The 13974-nt window shown below is 47.9% G+C and overlaps 4 protein-coding genes across 4 annotated transcripts; 3 read left to right on the top strand and 1 right to left on the bottom strand.

The window, feature by feature from the left end:
• Positions 1-273: 273 nt before the first annotated feature.
• On the top strand, positions 274-3734 carry F5Y00DRAFT_273982 (uncharacterized protein; the record flags this gene model as incomplete). Its single annotated transcript, XM_048013277.1, has 2 exons — positions 274-453; positions 504-3734. 2 exons carry the CDS (start codon positions 274-276, stop codon positions 3111-3113), a joined length of 2790 nt encoding a protein of 929 aa, XP_047860487.1. The 3' UTR covers positions 3114-3734.
• A 1678-nt stretch (positions 3735-5412) lies between these two features.
• Positions 5413-8384, top strand: F5Y00DRAFT_266476 (uncharacterized protein; the record flags this gene model as incomplete). The annotated part of the gene is made up of 2 exons (XM_048011948.1): positions 5413-6114; positions 6195-8384. The coding sequence occupies 2 exons, from the start codon at positions 5413-5415 to the stop codon at positions 8382-8384; spliced, it is 2892 nt and encodes a 963-aa protein (XP_047860486.1).
• A 569-nt stretch (positions 8385-8953) lies between these two features.
• On the bottom strand, positions 8954-12040 carry F5Y00DRAFT_197569 (uncharacterized protein). The gene is made up of 3 exons (XM_048005292.1): positions 11775-12040; positions 11347-11674; positions 8954-11296 (listed from the first exon to the last, which is right to left on the bottom strand). The coding sequence occupies exons 1-3, from the start codon at positions 11868-11870 to the stop codon at positions 9102-9104; spliced, it is 2619 nt and encodes an 872-aa protein (XP_047860485.1). The 5' UTR covers positions 11871-12040; the 3' UTR covers positions 8954-9101.
• A 567-nt stretch (positions 12041-12607) lies between these two features.
• On the top strand, positions 12608-13792 carry F5Y00DRAFT_248442 (uncharacterized protein). Its single transcript, XM_048009444.1, has one exon. The coding sequence runs from the start codon at positions 12941-12943 to the stop codon at positions 13325-13327; it is 387 nt and encodes a 128-aa protein (XP_047860484.1). The 5' UTR covers positions 12608-12940; the 3' UTR covers positions 13328-13792.
• Positions 13793-13974: the final 182 nt, after the last annotated feature.

The following is a 13974-nucleotide window of genomic DNA, read 5'->3' as shown; positions in this document are numbered from 1 at the left end:
AATTGCTCAATTGAATTTTTGATCCACTAATGCTACCCCACAAAGTACCTCTGCTGTACATACAATAGGTACCTGAATACATTTACTTTAAGTGGTGCCGCTTAATTGTCGGGTCGGTGCTTTTTCATATCCAAGTCCGACTTTACAACTTTTTTTTTTCTTAGTCCTTTGCTCCTCCAAGTACATATGAGCAGCTCACAACACAATCTATTGCTGTGGTCGGCGATAGCTTCCCACCTCTGAATTCTAGTCGCGCAAGTATAAGAGGTAAATATGGCTTCTCACTTTCAAATCCAGAAGCCATACGTGCTAGCTACGTTACCTCGGCCCTTCGATCCAACAACAGGCCGCTACGTTGTTAGTGAAGTTTATGGATGCGCACCCGGTTCAAAGAAGAGGAAGCGCCACGAGCTTGCGGTGGGCATTGATGGAGAAGCTATCAATATTTATAATGTGAGAATCCCATAAAAACATTATGCGCTCAAAATATTGACACTCTATAGGTTTCGTCTGCCAGACTTGTCACTTCATATCCGGTCCCTCCCCAGTCCCTCTTCTCGTGTCCTATAGCTTCCATTCGGCGCAAAGTAGAAGAAACACAAGAGACTTCAAGATATACGTTCGCAGCCACTAAAGAGTCACACCAACACAAGATCATCCAATTCAAGGACCACGTGGATGTATCTGACAATACACACTCCACTACTAGATCAACATCGCTTGATCCAGGCCAACCAGTTATATGTGTTGCTCCTATTATCGCGCCGGCTGCGCAAGGGCTAGCTGGCCATCAAACCTCAGACGATGGGCTTCTCGTTGTGCGCACAGACGGGAAAGTGACTTATCTTGACGCCGAGACATTACAGAAGAAATGGGATTCGTCACCCGCATCGTTGTATCAGGAGCTTCCGGGAGCTTCGAAAGCGGATTTCAGAATTGACTCTTGCTTTCCTGTGCCGCTATCAGATCTTATTCACGGCGTATTTAAGGGAGATTATGGCGCCTTGAGCGTCTTCCCTGAAATCAAGCAAAACGTAAGCGCGGATGCCGAAGTCTTGGTTCTCATCTCGAGTCACGGCTCAAGCCAACAGCAAAGTCGTCATCTTCATATCGTAGCTGTTTTACCATCGTCCCAAAGCTCGGCCGGTGCCCAGCGCCAGGGTATTGTCCAGCTCCATGCTATACCGATACCGTCATTCGTAAAAGAAGAAGCCAATGCAGCCTCGTACCGCCTCGATCTTCGATCCGGAAGCCTACTTGAGTTGCGCGGTTCTACGTTTAACGTGTATGACCTAACGACTAGCCTTCCGAAAGTCACATCTACAATGGAACTCACGGGGACAACATCTTTCCTGCGCCTTAGTAAAACCTCACTACTTTGCACTACGCCCACTCATCTTAGCATCTATAATCCGGTCTATCGGTCTCTCCAAAATTCCGTCCCTATCGATCTCGACACCGATGCAGGCGTAGCAACCTGTTTTCTCGGTGCTTACTTCTCCCGTTTAGAACTCGCAGTTGCTATTGTCGATACTAATTTGGTCGCCATCCAACTAGAAGCCCCAATCCTGCGAACTAGAAAACGCCGTGCCGAGGGTCTTTTAATTGATTCGATCGGACGCGGCGTACAACTCGCTAAACGGCCTTCAGTTCGTGATTCCTACGGAGAGACAGAGACGTCTATATTCTCCAATTATTTGCCGGGTTCTATCAGAGGTGAATATTGGGAATCGTGGAAGGTAGACGAAGCTAAAGCCGATGCTCTTCTTAACGCAAATGATATCCGTGGTCTTGAAAGGCTATTAGCTCAAAAGTTCAGTATCCAAATCCAGAGCGAAGCCCGTGCACCGAGTGTCATGAACGAGGAGGAGCCAGCTTCGTCCAAAACTAATACGACCTCTTGGGTATGGCCGAAAACGAGGGCAGGGTACCCTCCCGTAGATAGGAGATGGATTTTATATGCTATTAGTCGAGCTTTTCAGTGGAACGACGCCTTTCCGGATGACCCGACAATCCCTCGGCTTATTTGTCAGTTGCCACAGAGCGACATCGTCAATTATCTTGTAGACGCTGGTCATCTGACCTTATCTAATGTGAAGTCAGCGCTCCGCAGGCAGCTTAGAGACGATGAAAAAGCGGATTCATTCCTGGCTGAGCAAATTGTCCTTCGGCTCGCTGATGTCGACCCTTCTTTAGAGCTCCTCGTCGCTTATATATCGGCCACTAACCTTGGGGCGGTGGAATTGCTGCTTGCTGTGCGAACAATCATGAGGAGTCTCGAGCTAGTGCAAGATCCGAAGAAACCGCCCCCGAAATTACTCACCAATGGCTCAACCGACAAAGCAGAAGTGAACGGAGAAGGTGAGGCCGAGGCCGACTGTCAAAATATTGGCATGGAACTAGACGATCTCGAGGATGAGATTCAGAAGACAGTGACATATCTTAATGAAGATGCGGGCATTCGTGGCAACGGATTAAGCGTAGCCTTTGCAAAGCTTGGTAATTGCCCAGGCATTTCTATGATCAAATCTTTGCGAGTCACATTCAAGCCGGAAGAGATTTTGTCTCTCATCTACCTCCTTCGGGTCGAGTTGGTTAGGGGCGCATGGACGTCTCGTTACCTAGATACGACCGATTATGAAAGAGATTCGACCCTTGACGCACCACCTGACGGCATTGTTAAGCTCCTCGCAGATCTGCTTGGACGCTGCGTAGACTCGATAGGTCCTGGCGGCTGGCTTTTAAACGATGCAGTACTTGCAGGTGATGAGACGGGAGATTTCATCGCCTCGCTTAAGCTTGAAGTTAGCGCAGCCTTGGAAGGACTAGAAGATGTAGTCTACCTCCGTGGCATTGTTGGCGAGGCGGTGAAGTATTGCGAAGCGACGAAGAAACCCGAGACGGGGGATGCGGTGGATAAGATGAAGCCCATTCTTTTGCACATAAAAGACTCTACCACCCAGGCGCTGCCTCTGGGCCTGAAAACAAAGGATCGAATTTCAAGTCAAAAAATTGTGTCAGGCGGTGAGATCATAGAGAGATCTCAGAGAGAAACTGGTCACCTTAGGAGCCAGCAGGTCGGCCATTATTCGCTAGAGAGGATCGCTATATGAAGCTTGTCGGATCCGACAAAATTCATGTACGTACAGGCTATTGTGTATTATCTTGATCACATCAACACTGCAGCAGGTGTAGGAACTATCAGCATTGAAAGCTGAGCTTCCATCTCGTTTCTAGCACTATCTATATCTATTACATCAGTTGGTTTTACCTCTTTTACCTCTAACCTAGCGTAAAGCTCTAGCCTATGCTATAAATTCGATCATGGCCTAGCTTAGGTCAAGAGTACTATTAGCCATCTTGGTGATCACAGTAAATTCGTACTTAAATTCGTACGTGCTTATGCTAGAACTTTGAGCCGCATCTCACCCATTTTCTGTGTGCCTACACAAGCGTGCTTATTAACGACACTACCCTCGGGCGCTCGTGACACCGCACCTATCTCGAATCTTAGGCTCGACGGGGATCCACTACGATCCCGACGGCCGTTTGCCCACATTTGCTCGCCCCGTCTCGTGCAACGTTCTCGGTCTGCTCTCGGACTCCTTATAATATCTCTTTAACGTGAACTCCAGAGAGAGCGTGCGACGACACTAACGTATCTAGCCGCGCCGACAACGTAGACATCTCAGACCGAAGCACGTCCATACCTTAGGTTGGTACCTAACTTAGCATAACGCGGTCAACTAACGAATTATACCAAGTACAATATATTAAGCCTAAGAAAATGTACACTATGGCAGGGCGACCTACGACTCTAGAGCGGTACAAAAAGATTACATTTCCCTGATTGGTCTTATGCAGTATAGACATCACGCGATTGACGCAGCGAAATACCGCCCAAGGTATAATCCGCCAGTCCGCATAAGATCGGGCACCAAGTGGTGAGGGTCCTGTATGTAGATCGTATGTACTAACCCAGAACCTCGCCTTGTTCTATCCCAGTTTGCCTCACTCTTCACTTTTCCATACCAATGTATAAGCCACCGAGTTTCTTACGATAGACGGAGAATGCATGGCCGTCGGTAATTGTCGCCCGTAGAGAGAACAGCTGAAGATTTAGCCTTGTCGCACCGATGAACTTATAATATTATACTTATATACCTACCTACGTATGCTGGTATGTAGACCTAGATTCAATGGGGACTGCAGGTTAACGATGCTATTTGCTGACAGAATATGGAGAAGTGGCTGCGATAGAAAAATTCCACGCAGTCATGCTCTAGGATAGATCTTCCAAGCGAGGTGGCGCAGCGAATCACCAGAGGCTTACATACATAGCTGCATAGCAGTACGAAGAAAAGAAGATATGTATTCCGTATTCTATTCCACTATCCGGGGTGGAGGCAAGAGAATACTACACTAGAGGAGCCACCCTGCCACCCGGAAATCCCCTACAAGGATGATGGCGAGGAATAGACGATGATTGGACAGCCCTGCCGCTCTTGGACCCTGGACCATAAGTTATGATGACATGTTTTTGCCCAATTCTCATCAGCTCATACGTCACTGTCCAACCAGGCCACCTTCACTATTACTCCCTTCTTCATCTACGGCCTTCGTTGACCAAGGAGGAAATCGGCACTTCTTTCTTCACTTGATCTGTTACTTATTGAGTGTTCATCTACTCTTTCAGGCAATCTCCTGTCTATCGAATGTAACTCCAAGAAATTCCTTATAATAGATTTTCAACGGTTGTGATCGTTGTTTTGTATATTGTACAACCCATAATCCTAGTCTAGCCGAGGGGAATTATTATTACTATTATTATTATTTATTCGCCGTTCGTGATGAGAGTACATAACGGTTCTCCCAGGCACGAATTAATAAACTAGACGGGAATGTTAAATTATTATCTCCTCGTACTCCGTAGAAATGGTTACTTTCCTACTTTAACGTGGGACAAGACATATCTATATGCTGTATTCTTCGTATCAGCAGTTTTAAATATCTTAGTTACACCAGCAAACAGATTTTCGAAGACTTCGGCTTTGGAAACTTGTACATACATAGTCTTAACAAACAGCCTACAACCAAGACGAGCTTGGCCCTGAGAGACCCCTGTTTTCCTATAACACTAGCTCGAGTTCTGGCTAGTTAACCGAATCGTCGCCAGCGAATCCCATTTTCACTAACATCCCTTGCTATTATTCACTAATTCTTTCCCCAACGCAATTCGATACACATCATCTCATCTCACGCCCTTCTCTCGTCCTCTCTTAAACGCGTATAGATTCATAGTATATACATAAGTTCACGAGGAAATATCACAACCTTACCTTCATACGGAACAGTCCTTAAACTAAGGGGACTCTGCTCCCGCTTCTCTATATCATAGACGCACTATTCGCGATGACACCCGGCAACCCGAGCGATGCGCCGCCGTTAAGTGGTGCCGCTAGTATGCGTATCTCGCCCGCCAGTATCGAACAAGTCGACGTGCTCGCACGAAAGTTGTACAAGCGAGCACGAATAAACCCCGAGCTTGAAGAGGCAGCAAATGCAGTGCGCAGTCTACACGCCGTCCTAAAACATCTAAAGTTCGAGGCTGAGGATCCAGGATCGCTATTGAATGTTGACAGCAGTGCTGTATATACGCGGCAGCTAACGCCCATCCTCGAGGATGCAGAGTTCGCGCTTAAGCAGCTAGACACCATACTCGATAAGAAATATGGAAGAGGCAGCGATGACGGTAGTGCTGATGGTGTTAGTAGAGGAATGCAGATGGATGGAGAGAAAGGCTGGACGATTTTAGAAAGCCGCGAACGCGATATGATTAATTTAATTCTCACCAAGCTCAAAAATCAGAAGCTAAACATCGACATGTTCCTCGATACCGTCCAGCTTCATAACCCGTCCAAATCTCGTCGCCTAGTCGATACGAATAGTGCGGATCTCGACTCTATCAAGGATAAGGTAGATTTCATCGCGTCTCGTATATGCCAACGAACGAATTCGAATTTGAGCGACGGTAACGAAGATGAGCTTTGGGAGCAGTTTCGAGATGAGCTAGAGCAAGCAGGTTTCTCTAAAGACGTGTTGCGTAAGAATCAGGTTAGTCAAATTAGTCAACCCCCTTCACTATTCAAACCCTCCAATCCCATACAACGAGATTAACATGCGTTATGCATCAGGACGTCATACGAGCCTACATCCGCCAGTTAGACAATCAACTCAGCGCCAACGGCGGCAGCACGCCTTCGGTGCGGGGACTTCTGGAGCATTACCGCCCTCGAGGAGGAGGAGAGGGCGGGCTGCAAATCACTCCGTACCCAATGAATTCTACCCCGGCCGATTTCAGCCCGGAAGAATTGCAGCCCAACATCGATGAGGAGAAGCTATTTCCGTCGATGAGGATGAAGCGTTTGGACGACGAAGACGACAACAACAACACAAACAATAATAACAACATCGAACGACAAGTATCGAAACCGCCCAGCATGCCAGATTATCCTACGAATATCTCTTATGATCGTTACTCACCAGGCGGCGATGGCGTCGATGAGCCGACGGCGCTCATGTCCACGCGGGAGCTCATGGCGTTTGATAAACAGTCCAATATGGCTCTCGCGATGGAAAACATGCATCTACAGTCACCGCCGAACCCGGCCGGCTCAAATTACCACATGTCTATCTCCCCCACACCTAATTATCTTCCTCCTTCGGCCTCTCAGCCTACCCTACCGTCTTCCGCTCCGCAAGCCGCCCCCGACTCATTCGGGACCCACCTGCACCGCCCCCCTCTTCCCCCAGCTGCTGTCAGCTCACCACCGACCCGCCGCCCGAATTCCGTATCTGTAGCCGATGTAAGCCAACATCAGCAACAAGCTCTTATAGCTTCGACGCAGCGAAATGCACGGCTGGCGCCCGATAGCAAGGGCCGCGAGATCCCACTGGATGCCAAGTGGACTCGGATCCCACGACGCCTAGTCTCTCCCGATGTGCTGGCTGGTGCTGGGGTACGGTACGAAGCACGGCCGGATTTTGTGGCAGTGCTAGGAGAACTGAGCCGAGACGAAGTAACCTACTTTGCTCACCGGACTGCCGAGGTGCGTGCTGCGAGAGGTCGGCGAACTAGTAATACGCCTGCTACGACTACTGTGATAAGCGGCGATGGTGTAAAGGGAAGAAAGGTTGATGATAAGTATCATCCGGATAAGTATCGAAATTGGGACGTTATTGAAGAAGGGCGACAACGGCAGAGACGGAAGGAAGGAAATAAGAACAGCCATGATACGGATAGCAACGACGATACTGACAACGACGGCGTAACTTACATCGTCAACAACCGTAGTCGGCGACGAAAGGGGAGTACAGATAGTACGGTGAGCGCGCTCTACGATTCGAGTAACGACTCAGGATCATCGTATGAGGAAACAGACTCCGATGACAGAGACCAAGAATCACATGGCTCCTCATCTTACTCTCAATCATATCCACGCTCCGGCTCATACCTGGATGATTACCATCACTCCCGCTCACAGGCTCATCGGCGCAGCTCCACCATGCCTTCGACCTCCGCTAAAGGCAGAGTAGATAACGATGCCACAGACGGTCTAGACCGTAAAAGTATCAAGGACAGGAACGAAAAGAGTACCAAGGCATACCCATACATCGTGTCACCACCAGCCTCTACGATCGGGAAGGACAAGGGCAAAGACAAAGATACCGGCACTGGTACTAGCCCTGCTGCCACTGTAAAGCCGAAGCCTATCCTCAAGAACAAGAATGATGACCCTCACGTTCGAATCGACCCCAATCCCCAAATTATTGAGGAAGGCTCAAGTTCTCTGCCACGGAGTCTACCTTCATATCGACGGAGCGAACGGGAGCGTCGAGAGCGGGATAAAGACAGAGATCGAGATCGAGAGAGGAGTAAAGACAGGGAGAGGGATAGAGATGGAGGTAGAGAAAAAGACCGTGATCGCGATCGCGATCGCGATCGCGAGAAGAGATATCGCTCAGACAGGTATACAGCAGGAGGACGAGAAAAAGAACGACATACGGACCGCGATCGTGACCGAGACCGGGGGGACCGAATCCGAGAGAAAGAGTACTACTCAAACCGGGACCGCGACGAGGGCCGTTCCGAGTACCCGCACCGGCACCGCCATCGGAGCCACGGCCACAGGTACCATTCATCAGGTGCTCCGAGGAAAGAACGAGAGCGGGAATATTACGACGACCACTACGTCAGCAGTAACAACCGGCTCCGAGAAGATCGTACCTCCAAGAAGAAGGCCCGAGACGAGACGATACGGGCCGTGGGTCTCGGGGGTGCGGCAGCTGCTATGTTAAGCATGCTGAGTGAGGCGACACTATGAAGAGTCTGCCGGGAGGAGGCATGTTTACATTGAAATTGAGAATATCATGAGTGAGGCAAAGGGACCTTGGTTACTATTCGAGTCCTACACGGGCGGAAGGGGGGAGACCTTATTTATAGAAGGCAAAACGTAGGGCAGATAAGTCGATGATAAATATAAATTAATGATAAAGAGAGGATATATCTCGAGAGATCGGAGATTGAGAAAACGAAGGCTTGGTTAAATGAAGACAAAAAACACAGACCGGACAAGCAATCTCACTTGTAGTCGACGAGCTAGCTGGCCAGTTTCTTAACTTGGCTACCTGAAATACCTATTTATCCCACGTACTCCATTCGCTTTCACGGAATCTGCAAAGATGTAGCGTTATTCTTAGAAGTTAGAAGGATCAGGGTAGGGTAGGGTAGGGCAAGGGAGATAGATTATCGATACCCAGTTGAATAGGTAAACATGCAATTTAAGGATAGGGGAGCGAAATAAAAATCAACGAGTTTCAGCTCACGCTTTCGACTGACATCAAATTCATGTATATTCACGTTTGCGCGTAAATGCACTCCTACTCTGGAACACACTACCATCGCGAATATGCTATGTTGAGTCCATATCCAACCCTCATCCGATGATGCTGATACCTTGCCGAGAGGTTTATAACTACAAGCACTTCCGCTCAATTCGATTAATCCTGACCCTCGTTATCCGATCCGGGTATGAATAAGATCACCGACGTCTAGTAGTCCTTTTTGCTGGAGGCTTTTGCGCATCGCCGTCCAACTTGCCATCTTCCTTTACGGGCGCTAAAATATCTTTCTTCTGGCTCTGTCCGTTGCCATTTATATCGTTCTGCTTACTATCCGCCATCATCCGACCCACAACAGCCGCCCGATGCTGGCGGGCTTCGGGGTTGTCATACTCCAGCTGCGTGGCCCGAGGCGGGCTATCACCATTCTCTGTCCCGTGGCTGCTATTTCCGCTCTCCTGCATCACCTTGTCTAGAAACCCAAAAGTACTAGTTGTACCCTGCATCGAGTCTAATCGAGATATTGAAGACTCAGCTTTTCTGAGATTAGACCTAGAACTGCTCATATGTGTTAACGATTCCGCACTTGCGCTCGACGCCGTCGACACATTGCTCGCCGCACGACCAAAGATTTCCCGCCTCCGGCGCTGTTGTCGCGGCGCTGGTTGCGGTTTTATACCGTCGCTCTCCTGATCCATCCCGTCGCGAGCCATAAGGGAGTTTAATCGTTTAGACATCTCTTCGCGCTCTGCTGCTTTTGCTCGTTCGGCCTGTCGCTTCCGTTCTTCCTCCTCATCCTTTACTGTATCTTCGTGTTCTCGTAGGTGTGTAACGGAAGCGTCAGAATCTTCCCCGCTTTCGGAGTCGCTTACTTCACCTCCAGTCGGGAAACGTTTTAACTTGCGTGGTACCGGTGTAGCTTTCTGTGGTGACGGTGACTTATTAAGTGCGTTTGAGGTCATCTCCGAGAGCGCCGTAGTGGTAGTTATAGGCTCAAGATTTGTACCTTCTGTTTGATTAGTAGGCGCCGTTTCGAACTTAGTTTCGCCCGTTTTCTGCTCCTGAGTTGTCACCTGCTGAGGCATTGGGATATCGTCATCGAAAGCTGTTGTATCGATGCCACTTTGTATCGCCGGTGCTGGGTGATTTGACTTAGATTCGTTCTTAGACCTAAAGTTCGATTTTGATCCCAGGTTACCCTTTACCATATTTGCAGGAGCATCGCGCGACGTAACGACCTGCTGAGCGAGTGATGTGAATAAGAACTTTTCCCATGGTACTAAACAACCCGTGGTAATGCATTGCCAAAGCCAGTCAGCATCGACCACGGGGATCTTGGACAGCACGGCAAAATCCAGCTTCTGTTTCCTCACGCCACCAAGAGAAGGGCAGACTAGTACCGAACATCGGGGGTTCAGCCGTTCTGAATATTTGGCGCCGAGTTGAACAATGGCTTTTTCCACCTGGTTTAATTGCTCATTTCTAAACCCGGAAGTGCATATTATTAAATCACTGAAACCCTTAATAGGGAACCGCGGGAAAGGTTGTCCAAGCACGTGTTCACGCGGCTTAAAAAGGATCTTATTATGGACACATCGCTCAATATAGAATTCGGTGACGATGTGCATTCCTTCCGGAATTTGAGGGTGAGTATCAGGTTGCGATGTTTGAGGCACGATCAGATAACGCCGATCTAGTGGCTCACTATGGCGAGTTGAAGCGGCGTCCTCAACAGATTCTGAGATCTGCCCATCATGAGACGAGATATGGTGGCATACAACTTCCTGCTTGCTCCGGGGGAACCCGTGGACATAAAAGCGACATGAGGAAAACACGCCGCTGTCAAGAGGCTGAATGCGACTGTTGGATAATTGTTGATCTTCGATGGCGGGACCTGCTAAGTCGGCCGCAAGAATAGGGGGCACGCTGGCCGGACGCTCGTTTGCTATGATGGCAGTTGACTTGGATAAATCGGTCGACGATTGGCCCACGAGAATATCACCCCAAAGATTATCTCTTTGGCTAGTGAGCTTCATACTCGCAGTCTTCCTGAGCTTCCTTCTACTCTCATCTCCCGGAGGAGCAGTCGTGCCGTCACGCATCCTCTTACCCAGAGAGGCTCCTCGTTTAAGTTCCCTTCTTATCCAGGCCCCCTTGCCTCGTTCATCCGCAGGTAATGTCGGGTCGTAGCACTCTTCGTTAAGTATCATACCTCGCTCGATACTGTCGTGTAGCCACTCGATAGAGACGGTTCTTATCCCCCACTTCCGCGCGGCGACATACTTCTTCCCTTCAGGTTTGCAGACGATAAGATGGGTAACGCGCCGAGAAAGATCACCAATATAATCGCCGCCGTTTGCTCTAACCTTATCTTCTATCATGACACGCGTATCATCTCTTCTTGTCAGCGCTCCCGATCGCAGGTTCATCAGATAGACAACTTACTATCTTCGAATCCGGTTAGGCAGCATATCAGTCTTGTCCTCTCTCTTTGTTCCTCGACCGGGCTTTTAGGGATACCACCGCCTGTTTCAAAAGTCTTCAGCCTCCACTCCTCCTCCAAGGCAGCAAAGTCAAACTCCTTGTCTTCCAGCCACAGCGCCCGCACAGCATCGACCCAGCCGGCCGCCATAGGCTTGATGTCAGGCCTCTCCCTTGCGACATGGCGATATTTAGCTGTGTCGTAGTCTCCGACGATAAGATGGGTTACATCTGGCGTAAGGTCGTACTTATGGATGCCGCCCAGGTCGATAGTTCGCTGGGCAATTTCCGTCTAAACAATGACACGATTAGTTGAGACGAATTGAATTGAGAATGCCTACCTAGGTACATAGGTAATTAATAATTAATATACACGGTCAAGAATCGCTTACACGTAGGTCTGCCTCGATACTTGTGCAGCAAAGAACGAGCCCCCCAAAAGGCTTGGAGGGATCAAACGGCTTCTCTGTCGTCGGGGAAGAATCCATTATCGAGGTACTTGACGGAAGCAAAGCATTGTAGCAATAATTAAAAGTATTAGGTGACTGGTAAGATGATAAGGTGGAGCAATATCTTCCAATTGTTAGGACCAAGTTCAAGTTCAAGTTCAACTTTATTAATTTTATTAAGAGCTCTTTATTAATTAAGTCGCGTCAAAAGTCGCGTCGACTGTTAGGATGATTTATTAGGAACATTAGGTACCATGTACCGACCCAGTGAACAATAGCCTGCAGTTTTAGTGGCTGAACACCTCTATATAGTGGGTCTAGCTCACTAGGTATTTCGATGCTCATCATACATTTCTAGTGTAGGTACATCATCTTCTTATCATCTTCTTATAATATTTAGCGATACAATATAAAATATAAAACAAGACTCATTCATAGACAAATCCACCTCTGGTAATACATACCATGTTCGGTCTTCCAATATCAACTTCCAAGTAGCTACGTAGATCCGACATACCTTGTAGAAGCACACTACACGTACAACTCATACCACCATTATGGGATTCTCCTCTCCGCCTCTGCCGCCGTACACCATTACACCATTACACCACATATGTTTATTATATCATATATGCATATGGGTTGGGTGCCTAGTAAATTAATATGCAAGAGAGTTCGATAACAACCTATCAAACTACGCGGCCACGATAGATATGAACGACTGCCCAATGCTTCCAAAAAGCCTGTCTTGACTGTCGTACGATGTACTACACATCTACCTTTTATTTAAATAGCACGACATCCGATTCGTCTGTCCTATCCGCCTTGTGTACTCTGTCGTGACTTCTAAAGCGATCTTCACGTATTATATATGGTATTATATATGGCTGCTAGTTTGCCTCCTACATCATATTGCAGAACTTCCCTAGCTACTCGATATCTTCCATCTTGTACATAATGCTGAGTACAATATGCCCGCCGTTCGCTCTTTGAACTTGTGGACGCCTTGACCGAGTAATTATCGAATCATCCTGTTATTAGTTTCTTAAACAGGAAGGGGAAAATCATCCTTTGACAATTATATCAACGGCCTAATATTATAGTTCGTCATGCCTCGTTATACGTCTTCCTCTCCATCTCTATCTCGGACTTCACATTCCCGTTCATCATCCTGTTCCCGATGTAACCCTTCCACGAATACCCAACAGGGATACCAACGGTCTCGGTCACCATCACATTCGAATGAAAGGAAAGATGTATTAAAAACATCTTTAGTTTTCCTCGGTGCTATCGGTGCTGCTTCGCTAGCTGCTTCGAAGCTTTGGCCCAAGGGCATACTTTACGGCGAAAAGGAATCGTGGGCACAGGAAGCAAAAAAGGAAGTCAAGCATGCTCTAGGCAGAGACAAGCCAGACAGCAGAGAAAACCGGAGAAGAACCCGGAGCGTTAGCCACGGCGGCGGGGGCTCTAGACGCCAGCAACCGCCCCGGGCCTAAATACGAGACGAAGTAGTCGCCGTGAGGCCCGATCACCGTAGTATACACGTGGATACCGGCTGGATTCAACAATGTGACGACGCAGATGGTGATCGCGATAGGCAATACTACTCTAACGCTCGAGAGAGCAGAAGATTCGGCAACGAGCCGAGCAGATTCAGAAACCCCTGGGCTTCAGATTCTGATAGATAAGCTCAAGGCCATCAATATTTCGATAATTAGGGACGTTCGGAAGGAGATGGATAGGTTTTTATGCATAATGATTAACGAGATAAGCTTCTTTACCACTACATATCAATCAAAGTATCACGAAAACGGGCACGAGATATACTTATTTCATCTCATAAGACTTATCCTGTCTATGGCATATGAGGGAAAGGCATCGATGACAAGTGAGGTTATTCGAAGGGAAATATGAATGAAGAGCCTAAAGTACCTCTTGTTAGAATTATGAGTATACGTGTTTAGTCTATAGATGACATTAGTATTTACCTGAAATTATTACAAGGGTTTTCATACCATATACGAATATAGCCCTTATCCTCTCAACTGGCATAAAACAGCAAACCCACTATTTTCAGTATTGATACATCGAGATTGGCTAAAGAAGATAGACTGGTTCTATATTATTAGATTGGCCAATCATA

This window comes from Daldinia vernicosa (assembly GCF_022497035.1).
Source record: "Daldinia vernicosa strain CBS 139.73 unplaced genomic scaffold F5Y00scaffold_72, whole genome shotgun sequence".
NCBI classification, from domain to species: domain Eukaryota; kingdom Fungi; phylum Ascomycota; class Sordariomycetes; order Xylariales; family Hypoxylaceae; genus Daldinia; species Daldinia vernicosa.
Note: the sequence above shows the minus strand (reverse complement) of the source record. Positions and strands in the feature narration are given on the sequence as shown.

Excerpts from the sequence above, each read along its gene's own strand:
- F5Y00DRAFT_197569 (XM_048005292.1), bottom strand. The coding sequence starts at position 11,870 with ATGGATTCTTCCCCGACGACAGAGAAGCCGTTTGATCCCTCCAAGCCT. Across the intron at positions 11,675-11,774 it reads GTATCGAGGCAGACCTACGT|ACGGAAATTGCCCAGCGAAC; the intron begins GTAAGCGATTCT and ends GTCATTGTTTAG. Across the intron at positions 11,297-11,346 it reads CCTAACCGGATTCGAAGATA|ATGATACGCGTGTCATGATA; the intron begins GTAAGTTGTCTA and ends TGACAAGAAGAG.
- F5Y00DRAFT_248442 (XM_048009444.1), top strand. The coding sequence starts at position 12,941 with ATGCCTCGTTATACGTCTTCCTCTCCATCTCTATCTCGGACTTCACAT.